This window comes from Kwoniella dendrophila, chromosome 3, assembly GCF_036810415.1.
Source record: "Kwoniella dendrophila CBS 6074 chromosome 3, complete sequence".
Taxonomy (NCBI): Eukaryota; Fungi; Basidiomycota; class Tremellomycetes; order Tremellales; family Cryptococcaceae; genus Kwoniella; species Kwoniella dendrophila.
In genome coordinates this window covers 1335711-1363222 of record NC_089478.1, presented here as the reverse complement: position 1 = coordinate 1363222, position 27512 = coordinate 1335711, and the positions used below count along the sequence as shown (strand labels likewise).

Genomic DNA, 27512 nt, shown 5'->3' with positions numbered 1-27512 from the left:
TAAGCATATACGTTTTGTATACATCATCATCAATCAAAAAAGTGCATACCACCTATATATATTCTGTACGGAATTATTCAACTTTTTTCTTGCTGTTTGGTATATGAGATCTAGCTAATAGATAAACCAAAGACAAACAACCTGCTAAAGTTGAATAAGCTATGGTAGGACCTTTTAACCAATAGATTGAACTAGCTAATAAAGGTCCTATGGCTCTTCCTAATTGACCTTCTGATCTAAATTTACCTAATATTTTACCTCTTTGTAGATTTTTATCTTTTTCATTTTCATCAATCAGTGATGCAGCAGAAGCTGTTAATCCAGTGACCACAGTTGCTGATGTGTATGATAAACATGTTGCAGCAAAATACAATATTACTGTGGATAACGTTTTACTATTTGATGATGTTGATGAAACTGATAAAGGTAAAATTGATAATGATAATAAAGCTATTATACATGATATCATACCATACGATGAAAGCTTTAATTCACCCAACCGTGTTAATGATGGTCGAACATGTCTTGCTTGAAGCAATGCTGATAGTATACCGATGTCTACAGATATGCTCGTTTAGCCAGACTTCTAGGAAATAACAAAGGTATCTCATCAGTTATCATAGGTAAAACTCACAGGATAGTAGTCTACCATTTTGGGCATTTGAAGCGGCAAAAAGATCATATGTCAAGAAAGTCAACGTGAATTCAGCCTTTAGGATAAAGTAATAAGAATCGGTTTCATTAGCTATGCTCAACAAATATTTCGTGAACTGATTGTTTTGAAATATCAAGCATTTTTATGTAGTGAAACTTGACTTACACCTGAGAAGAAAAGCAGGAACAGACCATGTAATCTTCCCAAAACTTTCAACTGCCTCAATCTTTCTTCAACTGATAAGACAATTTTCTTCTCTTGTTTATCGTTCTCTTTACTTTCTGACGTATCGATCGACTTTTGCCAGCCTTTAGTTTCAGGTAATTTAATTGCTAAATACAAAGTTTCGAATGATAGTAAGATCAAAGAGATCGTTGCTGGTAAAGCATAAACATTCAATCTGTTATCTGGTGAAGTTAAAGGTATTGGTCTAGATGCGAAATATGCTCCTAAAGATGGCCTGCGATTTTCGTTAATTTATGTTGTCAGCTTCAGCTTCATATTCAATAGTTTTCTGGTTAAGAGAGATTGTGAAAGACACATACCCCAGAGTAAAACAGATGGAAAATGCTATTCCAACTAAAGCCAAACTTTTTGATCGATTCGCCGATGTTGTAACGTCACTTATTATTGCACTAGATATCAGAATCTTTAGATAAGCCTGGAATACCTTGGACATTCTGACAGATCATAAATAGACTTACGTGCTCAACTGAACATTTCCTTCACTTAAACCCCCTACAAGTCTAGATAAGAGAAATGAAGCCTGGTAAACATGGTGATCAGCTATTTTGCCATAATAGGTAATGAATAGCTTCTTGAACTCACAAATGAGGTTGACTGTATCCAAATGATGGCAGACAATAGATTACCCATCATAGCAGCTATCAACACTTTCTTCCTTCCGTATCTATCGGATACTAAATTAGTTTTGGCAAGTCAGCTTTGAGAATAAGACGTCTTTTCAATTTCATAGAACAACACTGTATGAAATGTAGTCGTTCAAATACTTACGACTACCTAACCATGGACTAATCACGCATTGACAAAAACTAAACAAACTTCCCATTGCTCCACCAAGCAACACAATATCCCATTCTTTCTTACCTTCATCTAAGTTGATTGTTGACGAAGGGGACGAGAACGATATTAAAGTACTACGCCACTTCCGACTTATCCATAATAATTTCGATAATAATGAATCGGGCGATGAATCAAGTTGTAAATACCATGCTGTTAATCTAGGAAACAGGGGTAAAGGTATCGTGAATGCTGTAAACACACAATGATTGCGTCAGATATTTTAGCTATTTTATTTCGTAGAAATCTTATCAGATAAGGCGAAGCTTACCCAAAAGATCAAGCACTAGCGCAAGAAATACTATCTTCACTATACCTTTTGATTCTACCATTTTGCTTGATTATCGCAATCACCAGTCAACGGATATTGAAAAGTATGACAACTTGAATTTAGCCAGTGACAATAAATTCCTCAATATCGTCTAAATGTTGCTCTGACGATTCTGATAAAAATCCCTGTCTGACCGTTGTGATATCCTTCCTCTGATACGACTATCGTCTGAGTACTGTATCTCGGTTACTAATTTTACAGATCCCAAATGGACTTGCTGACAGACTTTTTCGACCGAAATCATCCATCCCCCTTTAACTTTGTTGTGATGCACCTCCACTCGGACCTCAACTTCATTGTCATACGTGGTCAACGCGTGTGATATTGCTGAGTCCCTGAAAATGAATTAAGTGATAGCGATGAGAGCTATATCTATGACGCCAGACCATGAAACAACGTCCACCGTGATTGTCCGTAAACAAATAAGCATTCTATACAACTACTTTGCGTTACCGCTTTCAGAATATCTCGACCAAATATCCCAAAATGGCATACAAAGCAGGTAAGGCTACATCGCGTCCGAGCTGGAAGAATTCAGAGTTGATATCTCGTATCTAGGCCCAATATACCCCTGTAATCCTGCTACGGCCAGATCTGAATCAACTAAATTGGGTGTAGATCCCAAGGGAGAGAAGTTGATTTATACCAATGGTAGAGCTGTAATTGTGAGTTGATCTGATGTATTTTGAGCAGTCTATACATTTCAGCTGATAAATTCGTCCACCTAGATCCGAGACCTTAACGTACGTGGATCTTCTGCTCATTTGACATATGAATGAATGGATCACTTAGCTGAATACTTCAATTTTCAGCATACTGCTTTATCTCATGCTTATACTCGTTAGTTTTTCGCAATCCGCGGCAAATTGTAGGATATCTCCAGCTGACCATAATCATTATGCCATAGAACATACGCAATCAGCTACAGTAGCCAGATTCTCACCTTCAGGTTATTACGCTGCTTCAGCTGATGTGGCTGGTAACGGTGAGCAGTTATACATCAATACAATTACGATAACAGTAAAATGGTCTGATTAATCCTATTCTACCTATAGTCAGAGTATGGGACGTTACAAACCCTGACAACAATCTCAAACTTGCGACTCGACCTTTATCCGGTAAAATCAATGATTTAGCTTGGGATGGAGAAAGTAAGAGAATTATAGTCGGTGGTGAAGGTAAAGATAAGTGAGTATATTAATTTTGAACTGTATATTGTAAATCATTAACAACTAATGATGTGAAACCTTCAGATTCGGAGCTGCTTTCTTTATGGATTCTGGTTCTTCTTGTGGTGAAATTACTGGACATTCAAAAGTAAGTCGACTGGACAATCAATCTTGAATCCAGGCTCAATAAGTACTGTACAATTCGACTGATAATCTGGGGCAGCCCATTACATCGTTATCAGTCCGACATCAAAGACCATTCCGAGCTATATCAGGTTCAGATGATAATTCAGTCATCTTACATACTGCTGTTCCCTTCAAATATGATAAAATGATTAATACGCATACAAGATTCGTTAGAGATGTCGCTTTCTCACCTGATGGTGAATTGTTTGCCAGTGTAGCAAGTGACGGTAAATTGTTCTTCTACGATGGGAAATCTGGTGAAGTGAAAGGTGAAGTCAACAGAGATGGATCTACCAGCTCTTTGGTGAGTAGTGGCGTTATACCTCAATCAGCTACATAGACTGACAGATTACTGCTATAGATGGCATGCTCATGGAATCCCGACTCCAAATCAATCGCTACAGCCGGTGCAGATGGTATCGTGTCTATATGTGCGTATAGTCCCTTATAATACCTGGTAGAAGCTGACTCTGGGCTTACTTAGGGGACGCATCATCACTTAAATCCACTCAAAGCTATACTGTCGGATCTGACGTACAATCTCAACAGAACGGAATTGTATTTGCTGGTCCAAACGCTCTTGTTTCTATCTCTTTATCTGGTGTACTAAATATCTTCGATACAAGAGAATCATCATCAACTAAATGGCGTAGATTACATGGTGCTACAAAAGCAATCACAGCATCTGTTTTATCTGGTGATAATGAAAAAGAAGCTACATTCTATACTGGATCATTCGACGGTTCAATCAAAAGATTCGATATTGGTGAATCGTTTGGTGAGAAAGAAGGTAATTGCGATGAAGTCAATGGTACAGGTCATACTGCCAATGTAATAGGCTTCAGTAATGATGGTAAAGGTAAAGTTTACTCTGCGGGTTGGGATGATAAAGTCTCATCGATTGAAGGAGATTCTTTCTCGTAAGTCATTGCACATGCTTTGTGATATCGATATTGCTAATGCGCCGGCTTATAGATCGACCTCATTACCTATCAAATCACAACCAAGCGGAATAGCTTCGACATCAAATGGGATATATGTAGCTACATCATCAGGATTAGAAGTACATCCTATAGGGGGCGGAACATCATCTTTGTTGGTCAAAGAACCAGTCTCCGCTGTAGCAGCATTTAGTGAATCAAATTCAGATGTAATCGCATATGGAAATGGTAAAAAGGTGGTTTTACTTTCGACTACATCATCTGATAAGCAAATAGCTACGTTTGAAGATAATAAAGGTGATATATTATCATTATCATTCACTTCAGATGGTAAATTCTTAGCATCAGGTGATTCAGCAGGTAGAATTATCTTGATTGATGTAGCTAAAAACGAAACTACTGTGTCATCAAGATGGACTTTCCATACTGGTAGAATCGTGGATTTAGCTTGGTCGAAATCAGATAAAAGATTAGCATCAGTAGGTTTGGATGAAAATGTTTATATTTGGGATAGGGAGAAGGTCGCAAAGAATATTGCTATTAAGGTGAGCAACAACCTCTGTGGGGTTCTTTGCCCTGCTCCGGCTCTTCTCTGTCTCCCCCCAACTGTCTTTTCGCTCCACCTCCAACCACTCAAGATAGGAGCTGACATACCAATTCCCACAGAACGCTCATCCAGGTGGTGTAACCGGTGTATCCTGGTTAGGCGATGATAAGATCATTACTGCTGGATCGGATGGTATTGTTAGGACTTGGACTGTACCTGCTTAGAATTTGTATATACATTGTAGATAGTAGATGAACAGGATATGCAATTGAACCTCTTGATTCACGATCTGACTGTAAGCGACTTCAGCGGGTTGAATTCTAGGAACAGATTTCGGATGATTTCGAAAGATAAGACCTAATCGGTGAGGTCTATCACCGGATTGCTAGATACCCGAAGTTGAAGGAATGTCGCAGGACAATAACGAGTATATATACTGGCTGACAGCATACAGCAAGATCTTCCCATACATAAAATACCTCCAATTGACAAGCAACATCACTTAAACAGTTGTCCAAACATGGTCGAAACTTCCAAGATCAACATCGCAGCGGCCCTGTCGGGATATATTATACCTCCCTTATTACCTATTCCACTATTACGTTTGATACCGATAATTTCATCTACAGTATCATTGCAATGGGCAATTGATGAATATCAATTTTTATCTTCTTGGAAATTCTCTCAATTTGAGACTGCTTTATCAACAGATGAGGCGAAAGGAACCAATGATATTGATTTGCAAAAATCCAATGAAATCTTACCTAAATGGTTTAGGGATTGGGGACCTAGAGGAACTTTAATTCTATTCTCATCTTTTCCTTGGTCTGTTGGTTCAGCCTTGACCAATATATATCAACTTTACAAACAAAATCAAGTTTGGTCATTAAATAGCTCAAAAACATTTTATACTTTAGGTGCAATTTTAGCTTGTTCACATATGTTATTTGGTCCAAAAGCTTTAGGTTTATTAAAGAAAATAAGAAATGGTGAACCCGATGGGAAACCTTTAGAATCATTATCAATTTGGTTGAGAATGCATACATTGAGAACTTTTATAACTGATTTACCGGCTGTGAGCTGTTTCGTGGTTGCTGCTGTAAAGGCTACACAAGGACGATAAAAGGTGAGTGTATTCTGTGATTTTCGTACGAGTTAGGAGTGAAAGCTGACCAATTTGCAAGGATAGGATAGACGGTTTCATATTGAATATATCAGAAGGATTGGTGTTGAATTTGCGGGTCGTACTGAAGTAGAGTTGAGACTCATGTAGCAACTATATAGTATATTTTGTTCAAGCTTACATAATATGCTTGAGTGGTTCGTGGCATTTTTTGGATCTTTCACCTTGTTTTATCATACTTCTGGTATTCTTTTAAGCAGTAAAGTGTTGTTTTATGACATATGCATAAGTGATACGTATACGTATTCTGCATCATGCTACATGAACAGGTTGTAGCAAGTCACTACTCTGATACAAGTGCATTATTGTGTGTGGCGGTCTTCAAAGTGATAATTCCACCTCTTTCACCCATATTTGCGTTACAACAATCCTTGTTTCTTCAAATCGAAATATGTCTTCTTATCGTAAACATTACCATCTTCATCTTCGAATTCTTCAGCTCTATCACCTTCAGCCATAGCAGCACGTCCTTCTCTCTTCAGCTTGTCGGCAACTGATCAAAAGATTTACATTAGCGTCTGGTTGACTTTTTCCGGTTTTTCCTTTAGGCTTTTTTTTTCGCCACAACGACGATGGCAATACTCACGAGCCATCGCATCAGCTATACGATCCACGGACATGAAGTGCCGGTTCGCTGAGCTTGGAATTCCCAAAGCACGTAGAGCTAACAGATGCTTGCCTTCTGTGAAGTGTTTATCGTACGCTCGACGCCCTTGAATCGATTGTTGACAGATTTCACATTCAAAAGTCACTCCGAGACCGTGTAATTTGAATAACCTATATATTTCGGTCAGCTCTATCGTTTTTTCAATTAAAAAGACTGAAAAAATGAACCAGTAGGGGATCGGATGGCCGTCATGCCTGACATTAAAAGAGACATATCAGCTTTGTTGCTTCCACATGAATGCAGAATAGAATACTTACCCAAGAGGGAGCTTAAGCGGATTGTAGATTTTGCCTTCATCCTCCGAGTCCTCGCCATCGAGATCCACTGGCACCGGAGGAGCTTCTTCTTGTTCTTCTAATTCAGTTTCTCTTTCTTTCGCCGTTAGCGCCATCTTTCTCTCTGTTTCCGTTCTTGTATCCTGTAATTTCTCGGGTATAGGTGGGAATTTCAATATCACTTCAATAAGATATGTTAATCTTGCTGGTATTTCTAATTTACTTCTATACGTTGATGTCGACGCTGATGCAATAGGTGTAGGTGTAGATGAATAATTTGTAGATGACGAACCATTTGAAGCAGCAGCTTTTTCTTTCTTTTTATGTTTTTCTGAATTTAAATGAGCATCATAAACAGTTTGTTTTGAATATGATTTTTGACAATATTTACACCATAAACCTTCTTGTGTATTATTTGGATTTGGATTTGTTTGCGATGTACTTGCATTATTATTGTTATTATTATTTTCAATTTTCCAACCTTCAAATTCATTTTTTTCCCATAATGATTTAAAGTTTTCTTCTTCTTGTTTTAATTTTGATTGTAGATTAATTAAAGGTAAAGATCTTTCAAAAAATCCAATTAAATAATTATATAAAGTTTGAACATATTCTAAATAAGCTGCTGATGATTTTTCTTTTAGATCTAAATTATTATTATTATTACCTTTTACAATTTTACCTGATTTTAATATTTCTAAATAAGCTAAATAACTTATTCTTGTTGATCCTCTTAAATTCATATATTGTGAATGATTTAAATATAAATCTAAATATTTTCCATGTGATTCTTCACCTGAAAATACACTATCTAAAGCTAAACAAACGTAAAAGAAAGAAAAAAAGATTGAAATTAGCAAATTATCTTCATTTTTGCATGTAGCTGAATGAAAAGGAAGTATCACGACATCGAATACCTGCAGAAATACAAAAACCACTACTTACGATCAATTATAGTTGGTTCTTCATCACCTTCAACAGTAAATTTCTGAATACCATCACTTTTAACTAATTCATCTAATTGATTTTGGAATTGTCTACTACTTATACCTGGATTTCTACCATGAAAATCTTTAATTTTGTTATATCTAACATAAAACTCTGCTAAATCATCTTCACCTGCCGGTGGAGCAGATAATAATTGTAATTCTTTAGGTCTTAATCCAGGTAAATCTTCATAAAAATCAATCAATTCTTTCCTTAATCCACCTATTCTATCTAATATTTCTGCTGCTTTTCTATCCCGTCTAGTTATGTTCTTTTGCTATTACGATGAATAGAATGCCTTACAATAAGCAATGTGTACTTTTGATATAGCATGTGGCGGATAAGCTATCAACTTACAGCTGTTGGATTTTGTATAAGTACTTCTGCCAACGCCTGCTCGTAACGTTCTATCTCCTCGTGTGTTGATCGTTGAGTTTCGATTATTGAATCCATTTTATTCTAATCTTGTCCAGCTACTTCGGTTGTCGACAGAGGTAAACAGGTCAGCTATGATGATTATAGCTGAAAATGTTGGTTAAGAACGTCTTTCTTCTTTACAATTAATGTTGAAATTGTCAATACCATCTTGATAGAAGCGAAAGATAATGATGAACCGCCATAGTGCCACATGACGGTGATATAACGGTGTTTATTTGGTTCCGCCGCCACTTGAGCTTCTTCTATTCCTTGACTTCTCTTGCAAGTTGAAGATGAAGATGAAGATATTCCTCACAAAACATTACTTAAAATCTACACATTCCTCTATCGTTCCTTCAGCAAAATCAAGCGTAATCAAAATGGCAGGAATCAACGCGTGAGTACCTACAGTTTTGTAATAATCATAAGGTCAACTGCTTACATCCCAATATAGCGGAGATGAAAAGCTCGTTTTCGAGTCTTCCGAGGCTGTCTCGGTGGTACGTATTTATTCGATTCTTCAAGCTGCATAATCTATTCTATATGGAAAAGCAGTGCATCATCGGGAGGTTCAGAGGTGTTCATATGATTGACACTTTTGTCCCTCTCGAATTATAGGCTCCAACTTGTAAGTGTATATCGTAAAAAGACTCAGGTTTTACTCTTGGTAGATGCTGATATATTAAACTTGACTTTTTCCAATTCTTATCTCATTCTAGTCGAAGCACTTAATTTGAAAGAGGATCTATTAAGAGGTATTTATGCTTATAACTTTGAAAAACCATCTGCAATTCAACAAAGAGCAATTATACCTATAATGAGAGGTAGAGATGTTATCGCACAAGCACAATCAGGTACAGGTAAAACAGCAACTTTTTCAATTTCTGCATTACAATCAATTGATACAAAAATTAGAGAATCACAAGTTTTAGTTTTATCACCAACAAGAGAATTAGCAATTCAAATTCAAACTGTTGTATTAGCTTTAGGTGATTATATGAATGTTTCTTGTCATGCTTGTATTGGTGGTACAAGTGTAGGTGAAGATATTAGAAAATTGGAAGCTGGTCAACAAGTCGTTAGTGGTACTCCTGGTAGAGTATTCGATATGATCAGAAGAAGGAATTTGAGAACTAAGGATATCAAGGTGAGTAAGGGTTTTTGCGTGACACGTCAATCGAGCGTAGCTGTGTGGAGAAGTGTAGGGGCGGAATGCAAGCGAAATGCAAGACGGATTACGGGTGAGATAGGCGCTTATAGGGTGACGCAGGGTGAATTCACCTTGAAAGAAGGTGGATGGAGAAGGGCGCTAATATTAGAAGATCAGAAATAATAACTAACACTGACTCCTTAATTACTACTAGATGCTCATTCTCGATGAATCCGATGAACTTCTTAACAAAGGTTTCAAAGATCAAATCTACGATATTTACCGATACCTTCCTCCTGCTACTCAGGTAGTAGTAGTATCTGCTACTCTCCCTCATGATGTACTCGAAATGACCACCAAATTCATGACTGATCCTATCCGAATTTTGGTCAAGCGTGATGAGTTGACATTAGAAGGTATCAAGCAGTTCTTTGTTGCCGTAGAAAAGGAAGATTGGAAATTCGACACTTTATGTGACTTATACGATACGTAAGTTGATCCATGACAACAAGGAAGATGCAAATCTGACGTTATCATACAGTCTTACTATCACTCAAGCTGTCATCTTCTGTAATACTCGAAGAAAGGTAGATTGGTTGACTGAGAAAATGAGAGAAGCCAATTTCACTGTTAGTAGTATGCATGGTGAAATGGTACAAAAGGAAAGAGATGCTATCATGGCTGAATTCAGAGGTGGTCAAAGGTGAGCTAGAGTGTACCCGTTGCTGACACCAAGGTAAACAGCTCACGTCTTTCGTTTATCAGTCGAGTACTCATTACAACCGATGTTTGGGCACGAGGTATCGATGTACAACAAGTATCATTAGTTATCAACTACGATTTACCAACATCGCGTGAAAACTACTTGCACAGAATAGGTAGATCAGGTAGATTCGGTAGAAAAGGTGTAGCTATCAACTTTGTCACAGTTGAGGATGTAAGAATCCTTAGAGATATCGAACAGTATTATTCTACTCAAATCGATGAAATGCCTATGAACGTTACTGAACTTACATAGATAGTTGGACGGTATTAGTAAATGATTATAGTAGCTTATCTCAAAAGGGAAATGTATATATGTACATGCAGAATATAGTTTAGAATACAGGCAATACCATTGAGATACCACTTTGATTAGCCCATTCTGCGCAACAAGATCTACAAACCAATTCGCGATTCCTTTTATGATTTCTTTACGATTATCGTCTTTCATTTACGGTCATAGAAGATAGGAAACGTCGCCTCTCATCTGCTCGTCGCAGCTAAGCTATCTACCGTACGACTAGTACCAAAGTGGGGAACTATTTGGGAATCCCGAATGCCATAATTCTAATTTTTTGGAGTTATTCTGCGCTATTATAGAGGTTCCCTATGTGAATGATGGATGATCATCATGATGAATGATGATGATGCATGATGGCCCAGAAAGTAATTGTCACGTGACAAATTTCTAGATATTTCCAGCAGCAGCAGATAGACGCGATCAGATAGACATTTGACCAGGTCTGTGAGTTGTATAGAGGACAAGCTCAAATGCGATCATATAAGGTCTGTATGTTTAAGCAACTTGTACATCGTACCTCTTACCAAGATATCCGGATAAATCTGTAAAGACCGAAATGCCAAGGTGTACAAATAAAGGTTGTCAAAAGGAGTTTGAGGAGTCGAATAATGAGGAAGGCAGTTGTAGTTATCATTCCGGTGGACCAGTAAGTTTCGGTCTTTTTGATCTAGCGTGGACGGTAACGGTTTTCCGTCAAGAGAGATCATGACAAGCCATTCATACATCAGCTCCAAGTACTAAAAGGTTAAAGTTTCTCTTTAATTTATTCTAGGTATTTCATGAAGGTTTAAAATCATGGTGTAGGTCTGCCCGTTGTTTAGTTGAAAGGTTCAGTCAAAGCTAATTTTTAGAAATGCAGCATGTTGTGCCGAGATCAACAAAGTGAGTATATCAGTTATAATTCTAACAAGTCGATCAAATTGTCATGTCTGACTTGACAAACCTTTCTTTTTAGCCTGTCCTGGAATTTGACCAATTTATGGCATTACCTGTGAGTCGTTTGTACTTTACAGCATTGAATATTCAAGTGAGAAAACTCATTCGTGACATAATTTATTAGACATGTACAAAGGGAAAACATTCATCATCATTGAATAACGCTAAGCAGAATGATAAACCAAGTACAAAGGTAGATGGACCTACAGAGGTATCTTCTGATGGAGTGGAGACATATGGATTTTCAAAATTATCAACTAATCCATCTCAATCATTATCTTCTTCTTCTCCTTCAAAACCTGCTGCTGTTGTTGAAGCTGTATCTTCAACTTCATCTGTACCTGCACCAGCAACAAAGATTGAAGAACCAGAAGAAGATGATCCAAGTATACAGGTAAAAGAAGGTACAAATTGTAAGAGAATAGGATGTAATCATAAGTTTATAAATGAAGAAGAGAGCAGAGGTGGTAAAAGATGTAAATATCATTCACAAGGTGTAAGTCATTGTCTCTCTATTAGGTCTTTCAGTCGTTATAGTATATCTATTCGCTATACTTCCAAAATGCAAGAACAGTAGATCAATACTAATAAATTCATTGGTCATTTCTAAATAGGCCATATTCCATGAGGGTTCGAAAGGTTATTTATGTTGTAAAAGACGTGTATTAGAATTTTCAGAATTTCTAAAAATTGAAGGTTGTAGAGAAGGGGAACATTTGTTTGTTGGTGCGAAGATGGATGAGGTGAGTCGAATATATATATTTCTCCCTAAAATGAACTCATTAGAGAATTTGCTGATCTAACCTTGCTTTCAATTTTCGTAAGACTAAAGAAGAAAAAATAGATTGTAGATTAGATCATTATCAAACACCTTTACAAGTTCATGTTTCAGCTTTTGCAAAAGGGTAAGTCATATCAGCGATTTCTTGATGCCATTATATAGCGAAGCGATAAATACAATCAAATTGATCATCTCATATAGTGCGGATAAAGAAAAATCAACTGTCAAGTTTGAAGAACAGCAGGTAAGTCTATGTAACGCAAATATTGAAAGGCAATCTTTTTCCAAGTTCAACATAAAGATGAGAAACTGATATATAATGTTGCTTTTAGCTGCATATCGATTTATATTTGCCCGCAAATAAGAGGGTGACAAAATCAATATCACTATACGGCCCTATCAATCCTGAAACTAGTACATTTAGAATACTGGGTACCAAAGTGAGTAATTTCCCTACCAGAACGCAACTTTCTGCCCTCGTCTCTGAATGTGTTCAATTTTATGAGAAGGATAACCAATTGACGATTTATCCCTTATCTTTATATAGGTTGATATAGTATTACAGAAACCATCAGCAATTTCATGGCCTTTACTCGAATTACCACCACCAGGTACAGAATTACCTCCAGGTTACGCATTAACGTTTGGTGTTTCAGGTAGAACAGGTACAGTAGGTGGGAAAGAAATTGTTTTATCACCTGAAGAGTTGGCTAGAAGGGGTTAGACTGGTGATCCTACAGTGTTGACACGGTTACTGATTAGAGCAAAAATCTCAGAGTGGAACGAGATTTCTTAGCATTCTTGTAGTAGAGTTGAGCGGGCATATAGCAGTTCCGTCGCTGTTGTTACAGTAGTAATGGTCGTAGTGGTGGTTGGTTGTGGTGGTTATTCGGTGCTTGCCAGGTCATCGTCATCAGTAAATAACTTGTAATTAGATAACATACATAAATGCATACTCAAGAATAAAATCTATCTGATACAACGCAGCCAATGGACAGGTATGAATGGATGCATGGTGAATCGCTTGTATTGTACTCTCAATTGAATCTCAGATATAGGTACAATATAGTAACGAATGAAAAACTGTGTACGTGAAATATGACTGCTTCTTACTTCCGTATTATTCTTCGATTAAATCCTTTTCGAAACTCTCTAATTCTTCTGCTGACATTAACCAACTTTCATCGATCTACAGCAATTGGGTTATTTGGATGTTAGCGATTCAAAGACCTATTTGCCTTTGCATTTGAATTATGGTTTGTCGAAGGATATAACTAATTTGAAGAATAGGAAAAATGACTTACATCTACTTCAATATCCGTCATATCAATACTATTGTTATTTGAATTATTGTCATTGTCGTTATTCTTCTTTGTTTGATTCAATTGTTCTTTATCTGGATCTAACCATTTTACAGGAACATTATTTTCAGGCATCATACTTCCTAATTTAGCTAATTCCTGTTATTATACAAAAGAGAAAGGATTATCAGAAATGAATTGATATATAACTCCTGAAAGTATGGCAGCTCTGCACTCATACTGCACATAGACTTCACTTACATCAGCCTTTTCATTACCTTGGATACCAGTATGCGCAGGTACATATTTAAATTTGACTTTACCTTTACCTGATCTTCTTCTTAATAAAACCAATAAATGTTTTATCATATCTACATTCATTACTTGTTTAGATTCATTATTGGTTATTGACATTAAACCATTTTTGCTAGGTTTCCTAAAATAATTCGAAGATGATGTATGAAAATCTGTGTTCAACCATTTAGGTAACCATGTTGTCATGCCTAATAGTTGTAGTGAGAAACTCCATGGTCAGCACTACTTTATACACACTCTGATCAAGGCATCTAATCTTCTTTGAAAACTCCAAGAATATCATCACGACATACACTGTATACTATACTGGGAATCGCATCTTATTTCTAATGGTAATTCAGGATATGGACACTGTTCTAAAGCTCGGATTACTGCCTATATGAAATCACGGTATATTTGATGAATTAGCCTCAAGAAGAACTATTCACTGATGAATAGAATTCGATTCACTAGTAATTCTCCTCTATTATTAGTCTGTGGAAGGCCAGGTACTCTTTCACTATAATTTCTGTTTTTCCTCACCTAAGTCAGCTCGGTATCCTATGAAACAAGACAAAGTATATAACGAGTAACCCTCAGCTTACTTTGATGCTGCTTCACCTTTTATACCCCAACAAACACCTGCACCAGCTCTACTACCGACTTTACCATTACCTAAAGCTGATCCATCAGTATGTACGATCAAATAATAAGGTTCTTTCGTGAATTCATATCCCTTTGATGCGATTTCTTGTAATTCTGATGGAAGTGTTGATGAAGATGATGTCGTCGTAGGTGATTCTGCTCGAAAATGAGTGTCAAATGGTTCTGGTATTGAACTGGATGATGAGGTTGAGGCAATTATGGATCCGGACTTGAAGGGTTTGTCATATGGTTTAAAGGATGATGTAGAGGTAGACGCGGAAGTGGTACTAGATGACCCTGGCTTTAACGATGTTATATACTCTTCAGCTTGAGATGCTGAAGGGAATTTCTTATATTTAGCTCTGTATGATATGGATTGTTAGCCACAGAATTATCCCTCAATGAGACGAAATATATGATACAATCGCAGTTCACTCTGACTTACCCGGGATACCCTTTCACTTGAAGTTCAGCTTCTGCCCATGTTGTGTATATACCAGGTTTATGTCCAGATGCTACAGCATAGTATCCTGCCTTTGGCCTGGTTTAGGTTTGGGTAATTGAAATAGAATGATTAGTATGTAAGTTAGAAGAGGAACAATAAATTAGTTTCACTAAAAAAGCAAATTACACTTACATCCCCTTTGATGCTTCTTCAAGTAATGCAGGTTCTCCTATAAAAGTGATTCCAAGAGTTTTAACTAATTTCCAGAGATTCTTGTTCAAGTCTCTAGGTCTCTTGGTCGGCAATTTCAACCTCCTACGTAGTATTGGACTTTGAGCAGAAGATGAAGACTTAGACTGGCGAGAAGTAGTTGTCGAAGCGTATGAAACTGATTCTGTAGGTATAGATGAACAAGGTGGTTTTCTAGCGTTTAAAGGTGGATATAATTGAGTATACCTCGATATTTGTGCTTTTCGAAAGATCAAAGATCTCAACATGTAATTAATGATATTTCAGGATCTCGACTAAAGTCTTTTTAGATTTAAATACCGTTAACAGGTTAAAAGTTTGTTAATGCAATGAATAGTTTTAGACACAAATACACAATTTCATTTCACTGGACTTCAGACTCAAATCAATAACAAACAGATTCGTAGTTTCCGGCGGAAGTTCACTTCATCGCCGTATTCTCAACTTATATAGGACTTGAAAGCAGCAAGTTTTCAGTTCTGAATGTCAGATATCACCACTACAGTTGGTCTCGATGCAACATAACAATAATTATCGTGATTATAAGAGGACTAGCTCCATTCATGACATTTCCGCAAAAGTCTATTTGATTATTCAAATCTTTTACTATATTATGCACAGCACAAGTTAAGATAAAAGACCATCTATATAATATCTATCTAAATACCTAGTTTACTTTTTATACACTGCTTTAAATACTATCTATTCGTGAGAAATCAAAAATGGAAGGCCAGTCCATTTACTACAAATAGAAGTACAAAAAGGTGAGACTCAAAGAGACAAGATATATGAGATAGAATAAGTTGATCAACAACTATTTTATATAAATGTTTTGAAAAGACCAAAAAAGACGATCGGGAAGAGAGGTTTGTTTTGTAACAGGTTTTCCGTATTTTTTTTCGTTAAAGATGATTTCTATGATATAAGAGATATGAAAAAGGATATATACACCAAGGATGACCAAAAGATATAAGAAAGAAAATGATGATATAGAGACACGAGCGTATTAGTAGCACGAATGATGATCATTTCAAATTACCTTCAAGATCAATCGAATCGATAATTTTTCGTACTACTTTTTTTCCGATTTTTGAAAGTCGCTGTTGAGACAACAACTTGTTTAAGCCCATTGCCAGGTGATTGGGACTTGACCGTCTGATTCATCAGCGATGGCAGTGAAAGCACCAACTGAGAGATCAAGAGAGTTGTCGGAAACACATGTTGGGCAAGCGTCGGCGACCATGGCATTGACTGTTTTACCGTTGTTGGTGTTGGTGATGGTGATCCATTTACCACAATATGGTGAAGCTGATGAAGTATCTTGCCACCATCCGTTGGTGTCAATAGCGATAACTTTGTCGGAATCAGAGTGAACGGTACCACAAGCACCTGCGTTGCCACCTTGGTAGAAGTATGTGGCGTAACCACCGGTCATAGTTTGACCTGAACCTGATGATGAAGCTTGAGTGGTAGCGGCGGCGGCTTCAGATGAAGTCTCAGCAGCGGCAGATGTTGGGGCAGCGGTCCATGCAGCTTCAGTTGATGATGAAGTAGCTGAAGCTGACTTGTGTTTACCGTGAGCGTAATCGGCAACGGCAGCAACGGTAGCTTCTGAAGAAGCTGATGAGGTAGCAGTTGATTCGGCAGCAGAGTATTCAGAGAAAGCTTGAACATCAGCTGAAGCAGTAGCTGAGACTGAAGCGGTAGCAGTAGCAGTGTAGTTGATGAGAGTAGCAGTTACTGATGATAAGGTAGCGTTTTGTGGGGTACAGTAAGCTGGTCTGTGTTCGGTTAAAGTCTCGTTGGCGAGAAGTGGGTGACAACAGTCATCGAAGAAGGTTGAGTTGTGTTGAGCTGAACATTCCAAAGCAATGTATCTGGCGTGGTCTATAAGTGCAGGTATCGATATCAGTGGAGTTCCAAGCGGTGATCAAGGGACGGACAAAGCAACACTCACAAACATCGTAATCTTCGAGATAACCATCAACGTAGTTGTCGGGCTTACCTCTGCAAGCGATAGGAGCAGCAGAAACCAATGAAGCTGAAGCGACAAGGGCGAAAGTAGCAACGGTTGAGAATGAAGGCATTTTTGTTGAAGTGAATGTGTTCTGTTGTATTGAAACTATAGTCAGAGTTGGTATGATATGAGCACGGCTCTTTTATATGTCTATGATAATCTATAATATCTATAGTATAGGATAATCTAACTCGTCTAGAGAGAATGTTTTGTGTTTTTGTTTTTAGAGAAGGAAAAAGGAAACTTACCTCGTGTAAAGTTAGCGATATTTATATCTTATTTCTTTTGATTTGACTTGAGGTCGTGTGGAAGGGTGATTACCTTTTTTTTTTGATTGATTTTCGAGGTCGTTGAAATGAGGGACTTTCCAGAAGTTCCAGATTTTAATCAATGATGATTTTGCTTGAAGGTTAATGTTTAATGTTGGAGGGGGTTAGTACCGAAAAGATCGTCGGTATATTCGATGTGGTTGATATTGGGGTCGGGGTAACTATTTGCTGCTGAAAGAGCGTGTTGAGAGTGTGTGTGTAGTTTCGAGGTTATCGATTGTCGGCCGGTTAAAGGTGAAGTGGTGGTGGCGTTAAAGAATGAATTTTTTCTTGGTATAGAAAAGAAAAAACGTAAGTTGAAGATTTTTGAGGTGGTTGATGGTTTTTGATGGATAAATAAAAAAAGAGAAAAAGAAGGAAAGGAAGAATATGTAAAAAAGAAGAATTTCTTTATACCTTTAACAAACGATTCTTACTTCGCTACACCAAAAATGAAAACTAGTTCCATACCCCCAAATTATGCTTCCACATCACCTTTACAAAATGGCTATGGTGGAAGCGCCTCCGCAGAATTAATCAAAAGGATAAGCACCACCTGCGGAGTATAAACATTCGAACTTGATAACATAATAACATAATAATCACGTCTGGAATTTTAACTTTTTAGAATTAATCATCCAGGGTATTTTGTTATAAAGTTAAGGGGTCTAGCGGTGTTTCGAATTTCTCGTTACAAAACGTTTTGTGTTTTCTGTATTGTATTTTTCAATATTAATGTATTCAGAAGACCACTAGATAAGTCCAGACCAGTATATACATCTATTCATTTACATTCAGGAGTGATGTTTGATGCAGGCTATGCGAATAATGAAGGATGTTTGGAAACAGGCAGGATTCATTTAGAAGGAAGATTCGAAACCACCCTTTTGTTCTTTGTACTGGAAACCCCTAACCCCTAAAAACTGCATTTGATATAATTTTTTGCTTCAGAGAGTTAGCTTTTTTATCTTCACGTTATCACCAACTGTTAATTGTAACGCGTCAGCCTCTTCAGTCGCGCCGCAGTAGTTAAAAAGTATCATCGGCTTTTCTATTTGTTTGTACTGTATTACATGTATGTCTGCGGAGTAATTCAATAATTCAATTACATAAAAAACCCTTTTATACAGAGGACCTGATCATCGTTTTATTACGTTTTTACATCTTTCATTCAACCCGCATAAGCACCCCAAAAATCATTGTTTTACTTGGCAGTCCATGAGTCTGGACCCTCATTATATTTCCTTCACCATACAAGAAGAAGAAAATTGAATTGATCCGACTCAAAAGGTTAACCTTGTTGATTTGGTTAGTCAATTACCCTATATTTTCAATTTAATTTATCAGTTACATCTCTAGATATATTCTAGCCTTGACCTGTATCCTGCCATCACTCATGCCACCTGAAATATCGGATAAGAAGACAAAGGTCTTCAAGGGCCCTCGATTGATATGATTCAGAGATTAGACGAAACCGGCGGTATCATTGTATAACTGATGATTTTAGATGCAGATAATCGAGTTGATATCCGAATTCGGAAATGATAAAGGTTACAAGTAGTGAGACATCTAGAATAAACTTCAAATGAATAAAGCCAATCGATCTGCTGTTTTACATAACATGTGTATGTTGGGATCTGATCATATGGCCTAAATGATCTGGCCAACATGTCTTGACTCAAAGATTACGAGCAGATCGAGAGATAAGATATCGATTCAATCGATACCACAATAGCAACTCCACATGGGAAATAATCTCAAAGGTAAAGTAACCGGTCTAACTAAGATTTACAGTAGATGCACTATTTTCAGTTCAACTAAAAACCAAAAGCCGATCTTTTTTTGTTTTCGGAAGAGGTAATTTATGAATTGAGATGACCTTGCTGGTACCGAGTAATTTAGGATCACATTTAATCGTTTGTATCGAAATATTCAAAGGATGCAGGATCGATCAGCTTATCGATCCAGATTCAAGGTTAGATTATTTACAGAGAATCGCATTACATTTGTATTTGTATTGCATTGCATTTGTATGGTATTATGTGTATCATATTTCACTTGAACTACGAAACTCCTCAGGTGTGTTCTTTTAGATGAATGTACAGGTAGTCTGAATTCCCGCAAAATTCACATGTTTCATCAAGCACGGCGTCAAAAATAGACAAAGAAACTTATGTTTAAATCCTTGTTTTCCAGGTGTTCCGTTTCATCTTCCATGGACTGTAACTATTCTCATTCTCCCACCTTCTCACGCACGGTTATGTCCCACCAGGAAACATAATTAAAAAACCAGTGCATATTGAAAGGAAGGTGAAGATGATTCTGTATTACATCATATTCATCATGAACATACGAAGGCCATTCACATTGGATGGGCCAGATCAAACAGCATGGCTCGCTGTGTGACGAGGTCTGATTACTTGATAGCACAGCACAATATAATATAGTGTTATCTCAACATAATGTTTGTTCTTTTGTGCTCGTCATCATCATCAAGCCCAAAATAAAGGCTCAGCCCTCATTTCATCGGCTACCACACCAAGACCGATACAAGTATAACTTAGTTACCGTAATACCCGTCAGAATATCAACTAGACCTGCCAAGTGAATTCGACGACTATCGAATTTCAAATCTACAAAGCATTAAGGTTATGCAGGGAAGGAGCACTAAAAACAACTCATCTCATTGAAGCAGGGCCCCTTCTTTCTGCAACCTCTTCATCCCAAATTACGTGGATTACCCCAGAAAAGGAGGGAGGAGGAAACTTGATTATGTCATTTTCTTCGTCCGAGCAAACTGGGGTGGTGAATGTCTGTGTAAATGAGATGCCGAATGTTCATACCCAATCCATGTCCAACCTGCTGGCAATTGAACTGGTTCGGAAACGACACAAGTGCGTTCATACAATATGTGATGCAAAAAGGTGACTTCATTATGACTAAATTTGGTATTGATGTACTTCTTCCTACAGCTCCCCGCTTCGAATACCTCTCGACTACAAGATCATACCTTCATCCTCTCCCGCTCTGGTTTCATCACCATCGCGCTGACTTGTACCTTGATCCTCCGTTTCGGCGACATCATCTTCTACGCCCATAGCTGCTGCATTGAGCTCGTCGAGGTTGAGCGGAGGTTGCCATATGCGACTATAGCGAGGACGTTAGCGAATATCCCTACGACAATTCTAGCAATCGTAATAATGGACGGATTTACTCACATGGTCATATCATCACTACAACTAGCGAATATCCTTCTGACTGCGACAGGGTTCCACGCAACTGAGTTGACAACGCCTGTATGCCCCGACAATACCTCGATAGGATTCGGCGAGGATCCTTGCCAAACATATACGTGTCCATCTGGGATGGAAAATCACGTTAGCTTTGGTTGACACCAGGTGGGGTTTTCCCTCCACAAAGCTCACCTTCACTTCCCGATAAAATGAAACGGTTCTTAGGTGCTCCGAAACAACTTCGAATGAGGAAATGTCCTTGTACATGGCCGCTGTGTTTTCTTAAATACCTCAATGCAGGATCGATCGACCATACTTGAATTTCCTGTTTCAATTGCAATCAGCTAAAGGCTCCGAAACGATATGAAAGCGACAGCGGAACCACTTACATCAGGTGTGCAGCTGACGATCACTTTTTTACCGTCACTTGATATTTTGATACTAGTGGTTTCACATCGTAGGTCTTGTGACCAACTGAACAAAAACGTCAGCAAAGAGCTGTATGACTGTACATCTCACTCACTCGATGATTTCGTGATCTGCAATCCTTATGATGGCAATAGAGTGTTCCATGGTAGCGTATTGGAATGGTGCCATAGGTCCTCCGTTAGGTCCAATATTAGTCACTGGACCGATAGTCTCGGATTCATCAGATGGACGAGCCGACATTGATTGTTTGAGCTTATCGTTGTGCGACACTCGTTTCAATGGTGTCGTAATGGCAACAATACGTTTTCCATCCGGTGTAATAACGAAATCGTTCAACTGAAGTGGAAAAGCCGACCATTGTCGAAGTAGGTGACCAGTTAAGTCCTAAATGACAACGATTCAGCAGTTGACGACGAAATTGCTTCAGGCGCAGTGAGATTAGGATACTCACGTAAAACACTACCTTACAATCCATTGACGAAACGATGAATTCTGATCCATCCGGAAGCCATTGTATCGCACTAATTGTGTCGCTATGCTGTGAGCTAGCGGAAGGTCTAGGCTTCAATGAACCAGTCTAACCGCAAAAAATGATGTCAGCTTTGTCGGGAGTATTATCGCAGCCGATTCCCCCAGGACTGACCTTGACATCCCATATATATATGTTCTTATCTGCTGCTGTTATCAAAGTATTCCCATCAGGAGACCAAGCCATGGCTTCTACAGGATCAGTGTGTTCTTTTAGCTGTTGGAAGGGAGCAACACTGTATTGAGATCCTCCCCCTTCTTTTGGTGTTATCTGAGATGAGGTGTAAGCTATGACCCAAATAAAATTTCAAAGCAGATAGCTTACCTTCAGTTGCCAGATGACAACGGTTTTGTCTTTACCAGCACTCGCCAGGAACAGACCATCCGGACTCCACTCTATTCTCCATACTTCATCTGTGTGATCTGCAAGTACGTGAGTTGTGACGGAAGGGAATTGCCCGCTTTCGCATCGATGATCGTTATAAAGAGAAATCGTATCTGGTTCTTCATGATAAAGGCAAGATAACTGCTGATGACGCCTGGCTTGGTCGAATAGAGTGGCTAGACGTCGGGAAGGTACCATTATCTGTGGTGATATGAAAGCTAAACTGAAATCAGCTACCTGCGCGTATCTTTACAAAATTTTACGATAGCTTACCTTGTAGATGTTCCAGCAGTTGTCTTCGCGAAGCTCCTTGTGCACCATCCCACATAGCTCTCTCGTACAGATCAGCTTTGTCCAAACACATCATAAATCTATGTTACATGGATCAGCTATCCATAGGGATATTCCGAAGTGAAGCTATTTAATTACTTACCCAGATAGAGTATGTAGTACGTCCTGATCTTTCGCTACTCTAGCCAATTCACCTCTCAACACACCTAGAGCTTTCTTCTGTTGACCGATTTCAAGGTATTCAAGATATTTCTGTTGAGCAATCAAGAAACTTGCTTGATCTGATAAACTACTTGTACCTTTACCTAACGTTGTAGCTTTAGTTTTACCTGAAGCTATACTACTCCCTGAAGATTCTGCTTCTTGTGCAGGAGGTATAGGAATACCTAATTCAGGTAATAATGCGAATGCTTCAGACCATCTTCCACCTAGAATCGCAGATTGAAAGTCTTGAGCATGAGTAGTTGATAATTGAAATCCGGATTCAACTTCTAATACATCTGCCGCTTGACTAACATTGGAAGCAATTTTTCGTTAGCTAAAAGCAAAATGCAGTACCGATTAGCTACTCACTGATAACCTATATCTCTGAGACCTTGTAACATCAACCTGACAGCTTCTTCTCGTTCGACAGGCATTCTTTTCCCACCACCTATACCAGGTCTTTCAGTCATTCTACGACTTGATATTCCGGCTTTAAGTTGTAACCCATCTTCATCCATACCATCGTCTGTACCATCTTTACCGTGTTCTGTTAAGGTAACATGCTGCTCTTGCCAATCGCGATCATCTTCGTACATCAAGGTACCAGTAGGCTGCACCGGCTGGACAGCGCTGAGGACGTGTGAAGGTAGTGAACCAGGTTGAACAGTTGTGTGAGACGAAGACGATGAAGCATGTCCATTCGATGATGATGGACCGGCTTCGGAATCATGCGATACTAGGCCATTACTGGGACTGGATCCATTGGTATGCAGTGGATGGCCCATATTGTTGTTCGTATAAGTATGGGAAGGGATGGAAGGTGAATGAGATATCGTGTGTTCAGAGGAAGACGTGATTGGGTCGAATGAAAGTGGTAAAGATTGCCTGATTCGCTGTTTTGGTCGTGAGTCGTCGGAAATCTCCTCCTCGTCGAAGGGTGAACGAGGACGAGTGATACCTCGCTGCATGAATGTGATTATTAGTATAGTGGATAGATGTTAGGGATACAGGCGATCTGGTGGTATACTGGAGATATGAGGATGTAGTGAACGCATATGAGAAGGCAATCAAGATATAAGAGGATGAGTGATAGGGTAGAATAGACAAAATCAAAATGATACAGATTGATAGAGGTAGGTAATTACGACTTACATTCACGGTGACTGTACTTGTACTACTTGACTCTCCTACGGGCGCAGAAGTAGATGTCCGTGCTGAAACAGAATTCCCTAAAGCTGATGAAGTATTGCTATTATCGTTATTACTAGTACTATCTATAGATTGGTCGGTGGCAATTGTAGTACCAGTATTGTTTCCACCAGAGCCTTCTACCTCTTCCTCGTCTTGATTTGAAGTTGAAGAGATACTGATTACTTTGGTACTTGATTGGTCGTTGGGTATATGAGCTGTTGGAGAAGGAGGTGACAGGTTGACTAGATCTTTGATAGGGGTAAATTGATTACCCTCTCAATTCCGGTTTATGCGTTGGAAGTTGATGAATGTAGGGAATGATAGGAGACTATACGTGATATTTCTGAACTTTGTACAGGAAACTAAGAATAAATGAGCCAGTATATGGCAGAAGTAGTTATAATCGAGAGATAGTATGTATATGGTGGTTTCTTGTGCTCAAGTCACATATATACATATATCAGTACTCGTTAGATGGTTAGTCAGTGTGCAATAATGATAGTCTTGGGACGTGATGACGCTAAATATGGTCACCGTACATAGTTACACGCGATAAGCGGAAACAGGAAACAGTTACCGAGACCTTGTTTGCTACTCCCCCTTTATTAGCTTAAAACTACAACCGGTAAGTAGTTGACCTGTAGGCTATTAAGCTGTGTTACGCATCGTTCATCTGATGCAAGTCATATATTTATATACAGCACAAGTTGATTCATAAGTATATTCAGCTTGAACACATTGCTGCAACTTCAGAATCAGTCTAGCCTCTCTTACAGCAACTATCATGTCATCTCAACCTATTGATGAGGATGGATTCCATTCTATAGCATGGGATGATGCACCACCAAGAAATACAATAGTATCACCTTCATCTCCCTTTGATGAGGAAGGTGATGGATTTGAAACTATATCACACTCTCATTCACAAAGCTCCACCACGCATGATGAAGGGGTCGCATCAACCTCAACTGGTACAGTGACTGGAATGGAAAGAAGAGAAAGACAAGGTTCAGTTCAAGCTGATCCAAATGAATGGAATGGCAAATGGATGAGTATAGAAGTTAGAGAACCTATAAAGGAGCATGAAGGTAGTAAAGATATGTACGTTTCGTATGCTGTCAAAACTCAGGTAGGTTCATCTCGCTCGTGTGCTTAGAATGGCTCAAGCCGAATGAGGAATCGTCCTTGATTCACAGATGACACTGACACGGCGGTATCTGCTTTAGACAAACCTCACCACTTTCCCAAAATCAATGGCAATTGTGCGAAGACGATTTCAAGATTTCGTATTTTTACGAGATCACTTAGTAAAGAATTTTCCTGCTTGTGTAGTACCTCCTATACCAGACAAACATCGACTAGGTAGGTCTACTTCAGCTTCAGAGTGAACCCTGTTATGACGAATTGAGGCTAATTAGCGTACAATTGCAGAATACATCAAAGGGGATAGGTTCGGGCCCGAATTTATCGAAAGGCGACGTTTAGAGTGAGTGCATTTGTATATATAGCTGACAGTGCGAAGGATTAAGGATAGCTAATCATTTTCTCTATACAGCTTACAACGCTTCACTGAAAGAATAGCTAGACATCCTACTTTGCAGCGCAGTCAATTGGTCAATGACTTCTTACAGAGTTCAGAATGGGTAGGTATTGCCTTCAACTATTTGGTTCTGTTCGTCTACAACAACCAGTGAAAGAGACTGACGACTGGCATACACAACTAAAACCCATAGACCGTTGCCAAACATCACCATATATCCCATCCACCACCTGAATCACATACTTCAATAATGGATTCATTATCCGATACCTTCATAAATGCGTTCTCGAAAGTACGCAAACCCGATGGCAGATTTGTTGAGATGGCAGAAGAATTAGAAAGGTTTGAAGAAGGTTTAACCTCGGTGGAAAGACTGGTAGGAAGAGGTAAACAAAGAGTAGATGGTAAGATAGACCTAGCATCGCTTATGATTGGTAGGCACGAGCTGATACCTACAATCTTCTCATCCCTAGATTTATCGACGGATTATCAAGATATGGCTGCCGCTTACCAAGGTTTAGGATATCTTGAATCAGGTATAACAGAACCATTGAATAGATTCGCAGAGAAAATGTTGGATTTCTCAGCGTTGTTAAAACACATGGTGAGTTTGTCTATACCATGTAAATTTGGGTTTCACTTTGTACATATACGCATATCGATGCAAGGGATCTCGCTAACAGTTATGGCCATCTCGCTTCTGGTAATTCTCCAGAATGCACAGACAGTTGAACCATTCTTGATTCAATCAAACTCCTTACTAGCTTATACGAATTCACATCGAAACGTTATCAAATTACGTGATCAGAAGCAATTGGATTTCGAGGAATTATCAGCATATCTGTCAGCTATAGTATCGGAACGCGATAGATTAGCTGCTCTAAATTCTGGTCATTCAGCTGCCCCTGTAGGATTAGGTACTTATTTACGAGATCAAGTCGATAAGTTTAGGGGAACAGATGATATACATACTAGAAGAGAAAGAATTAGGAAAATGGATGGAAAGATCAAGGAGGTGAGTCTGTTTCTTGAGCACTTACATGGATGTCATCACGATAGCTGAATATCAAAGCTAATCAATTTTTTCCCGTTGTCTAGCTGCAAGACGCTGTGACCACCGCTCACGAAACCTCAACGGCATTTTCGGATGAAGTTTTAAAGGAGCATACAGTATTCGATCTATCCAAGAAAGAAGAAATGAAAGAGATTTTACAGACTTATGCAGATGGTCAAGTTGAGATGTTGCAACGTGCGATGGATGATTGGGATAAAGTGAGTATCGTAGCTTGAAATATTTAGAGATAGATCTGCAAGACGTCACGCAGAAGCTGACAATATCATGTCATCGTAGATCATACCTCTGTTGCAGAGAATAAGGGTTGATGTGTAGTCAGCGATGCCAAACATCCATCATCAGACTGACTGTAAAGTATCGATACACTTGAGCCATTTGATCTGTGTTGTATATACCTTGGCGAACAATTATGCATCATGCTGACATATATCACAATACAGGCTACTTTGCTTCCGTGTTGCGGAGCAGTTTTAGCTTAGCTCAGACAAATCGTTCTCTAGCGAATGATAGCGTGTAGGCAAACAGTGTAGTTACAGATCCGTTCTATGAATATATCACCATGCCTGACCAAGACGTCCCGCAAGACCTCGCCCATCCTCGTCGATCCCTCCTCCTGTTTTCTGTGTGTGTGAACTAGCCCGACGTGCAAAACAAAAACTACAGCACCCGGGATTCCCAAGTGGTCCCCCACCTTGGTACTAACCGAGCGATAGGTAACTTAATTGCGCCGAGCAGACGAGAGGCGATGTTTTATACCTTCTATGGCCGTAGATGAAATGTTTGGGTTGCAACGAGGTATATATAGCGAACGTCGTTACGAACAAGATCCAAAGGATGCTGAATTGATGGTACCTTCTTTTGAACGCTAATTCAGCGTATATTTTAGTGTATGTGTGTGTGTGCGGTTTTTGTTTTTTGCGACTCGCTTTTCTCCGATCAAGTAGTACAATACTCTTATTGAAATGGATATTCATCAAGTACCGTATCTGTGGGGAGATTTCAGAGTGAA

The 27512-nt window shown here is 38.6% G+C and overlaps 9 protein-coding genes across 9 annotated transcripts; 5 read left to right on the top strand and 4 right to left on the bottom strand.

Moving 5' to 3' along the window:
• Positions 1-73: 73 nt before the first annotated feature.
• Positions 74-2067, bottom strand: L201_002803 (uncharacterized protein; the record flags this gene model as incomplete). Its single annotated transcript, XM_066218569.1, has 8 exons — positions 74-558; positions 635-710; positions 821-1115; positions 1201-1290; positions 1360-1421; positions 1484-1575; positions 1670-1927; positions 2007-2067. The coding sequence occupies 8 exons, from the start codon at positions 2065-2067 to the stop codon at positions 74-76; spliced, it is 1419 nt and encodes a 472-aa protein (XP_066074666.1).
• A 485-nt stretch (positions 2068-2552) lies between these two features.
• On the top strand, positions 2553-5133 carry L201_002802 (uncharacterized protein; the record flags this gene model as incomplete). Its single annotated transcript, XM_066218568.1, has 12 exons — positions 2553-2568; positions 2625-2731; positions 2795-2809; positions 2879-2906; positions 2974-3051; positions 3122-3254; positions 3320-3383; positions 3459-3725; positions 3783-3852; positions 3906-4341; positions 4397-4907; positions 5029-5133. The coding sequence occupies 12 exons, from the start codon at positions 2553-2555 to the stop codon at positions 5131-5133; spliced, it is 1830 nt and encodes a 609-aa protein (XP_066074665.1).
• A 296-nt stretch (positions 5134-5429) lies between these two features.
• On the top strand, positions 5430-6032 carry L201_002801 (uncharacterized protein; the record flags this gene model as incomplete). The annotated part of the gene is made up of 1 exon (XM_066218567.1): positions 5430-6032. One exon carries the CDS (start codon positions 5430-5432, stop codon positions 6030-6032), a length of 603 nt encoding a protein of 200 aa, XP_066074664.1.
• A 419-nt stretch (positions 6033-6451) lies between these two features.
• L201_002800 (uncharacterized protein) lies at positions 6452-8474 on the bottom strand (the record flags this gene model as incomplete). Its single annotated transcript, XM_066218566.1, has 6 exons — positions 6452-6585; positions 6679-6869; positions 6927-6953; positions 7017-7851; positions 7980-8298; positions 8379-8474. The coding sequence occupies 6 exons, from the start codon at positions 8472-8474 to the stop codon at positions 6452-6454; spliced, it is 1602 nt and encodes a 533-aa protein (XP_066074663.1).
• Positions 8475-8818: 344 nt separating this feature from the next.
• L201_002799 (ATP-dependent RNA helicase FAL1) lies at positions 8819-10606 on the top strand (the record flags this gene model as incomplete). The annotated part of the gene is made up of 7 exons (XM_066218565.1): positions 8819-8835; positions 8893-8938; positions 9057-9066; positions 9158-9585; positions 9803-10077; positions 10130-10291; positions 10354-10606. The coding sequence occupies 7 exons, from the start codon at positions 8819-8821 to the stop codon at positions 10604-10606; spliced, it is 1191 nt and encodes a 396-aa protein (XP_066074662.1).
• A 601-nt stretch (positions 10607-11207) lies between these two features.
• On the top strand, positions 11208-13092 carry L201_002798 (uncharacterized protein; the record flags this gene model as incomplete). The annotated part of the gene is made up of 10 exons (XM_066218564.1): positions 11208-11297; positions 11424-11451; positions 11511-11533; positions 11607-11642; positions 11712-12083; positions 12202-12330; positions 12413-12492; positions 12570-12612; positions 12701-12808; positions 12916-13092. The coding sequence occupies 10 exons, from the start codon at positions 11208-11210 to the stop codon at positions 13090-13092; spliced, it is 1086 nt and encodes a 361-aa protein (XP_066074661.1).
• A 3330-nt stretch (positions 13093-16422) lies between these two features.
• L201_002796 (uncharacterized protein) lies at positions 16423-17389 on the bottom strand (the record flags this gene model as incomplete). Its single annotated transcript, XM_066218563.1, has 2 exons — positions 16423-17189; positions 17260-17389. The coding sequence occupies 2 exons, from the start codon at positions 17387-17389 to the stop codon at positions 16423-16425; spliced, it is 897 nt and encodes a 298-aa protein (XP_066074660.1).
• Positions 17390-20623: 3234 nt separating this feature from the next.
• On the bottom strand, positions 20624-23482 carry L201_002795 (uncharacterized protein; the record flags this gene model as incomplete). The annotated part of the gene is made up of 11 exons (XM_066218562.1): positions 20624-20774; positions 20846-20987; positions 21053-21185; positions 21250-21334; positions 21384-21673; positions 21741-21866; positions 21933-22088; positions 22143-22420; positions 22476-22573; positions 22636-23004; positions 23067-23482. The coding sequence occupies 11 exons, from the start codon at positions 23480-23482 to the stop codon at positions 20624-20626; spliced, it is 2244 nt and encodes a 747-aa protein (XP_066074659.1).
• A 1190-nt stretch (positions 23483-24672) lies between these two features.
• Positions 24673-26818, top strand: L201_002794 (sorting nexin-4; the record flags this gene model as incomplete). The annotated part of the gene is made up of 9 exons (XM_066218561.1): positions 24673-25017; positions 25115-25250; positions 25320-25374; positions 25444-25531; positions 25622-25832; positions 25902-26032; positions 26144-26443; positions 26527-26700; positions 26780-26818. The coding sequence occupies 9 exons, from the start codon at positions 24673-24675 to the stop codon at positions 26816-26818; spliced, it is 1479 nt and encodes a 492-aa protein (XP_066074658.1).
• Between the last annotated feature and the right edge of the window lie 694 nt (positions 26819-27512).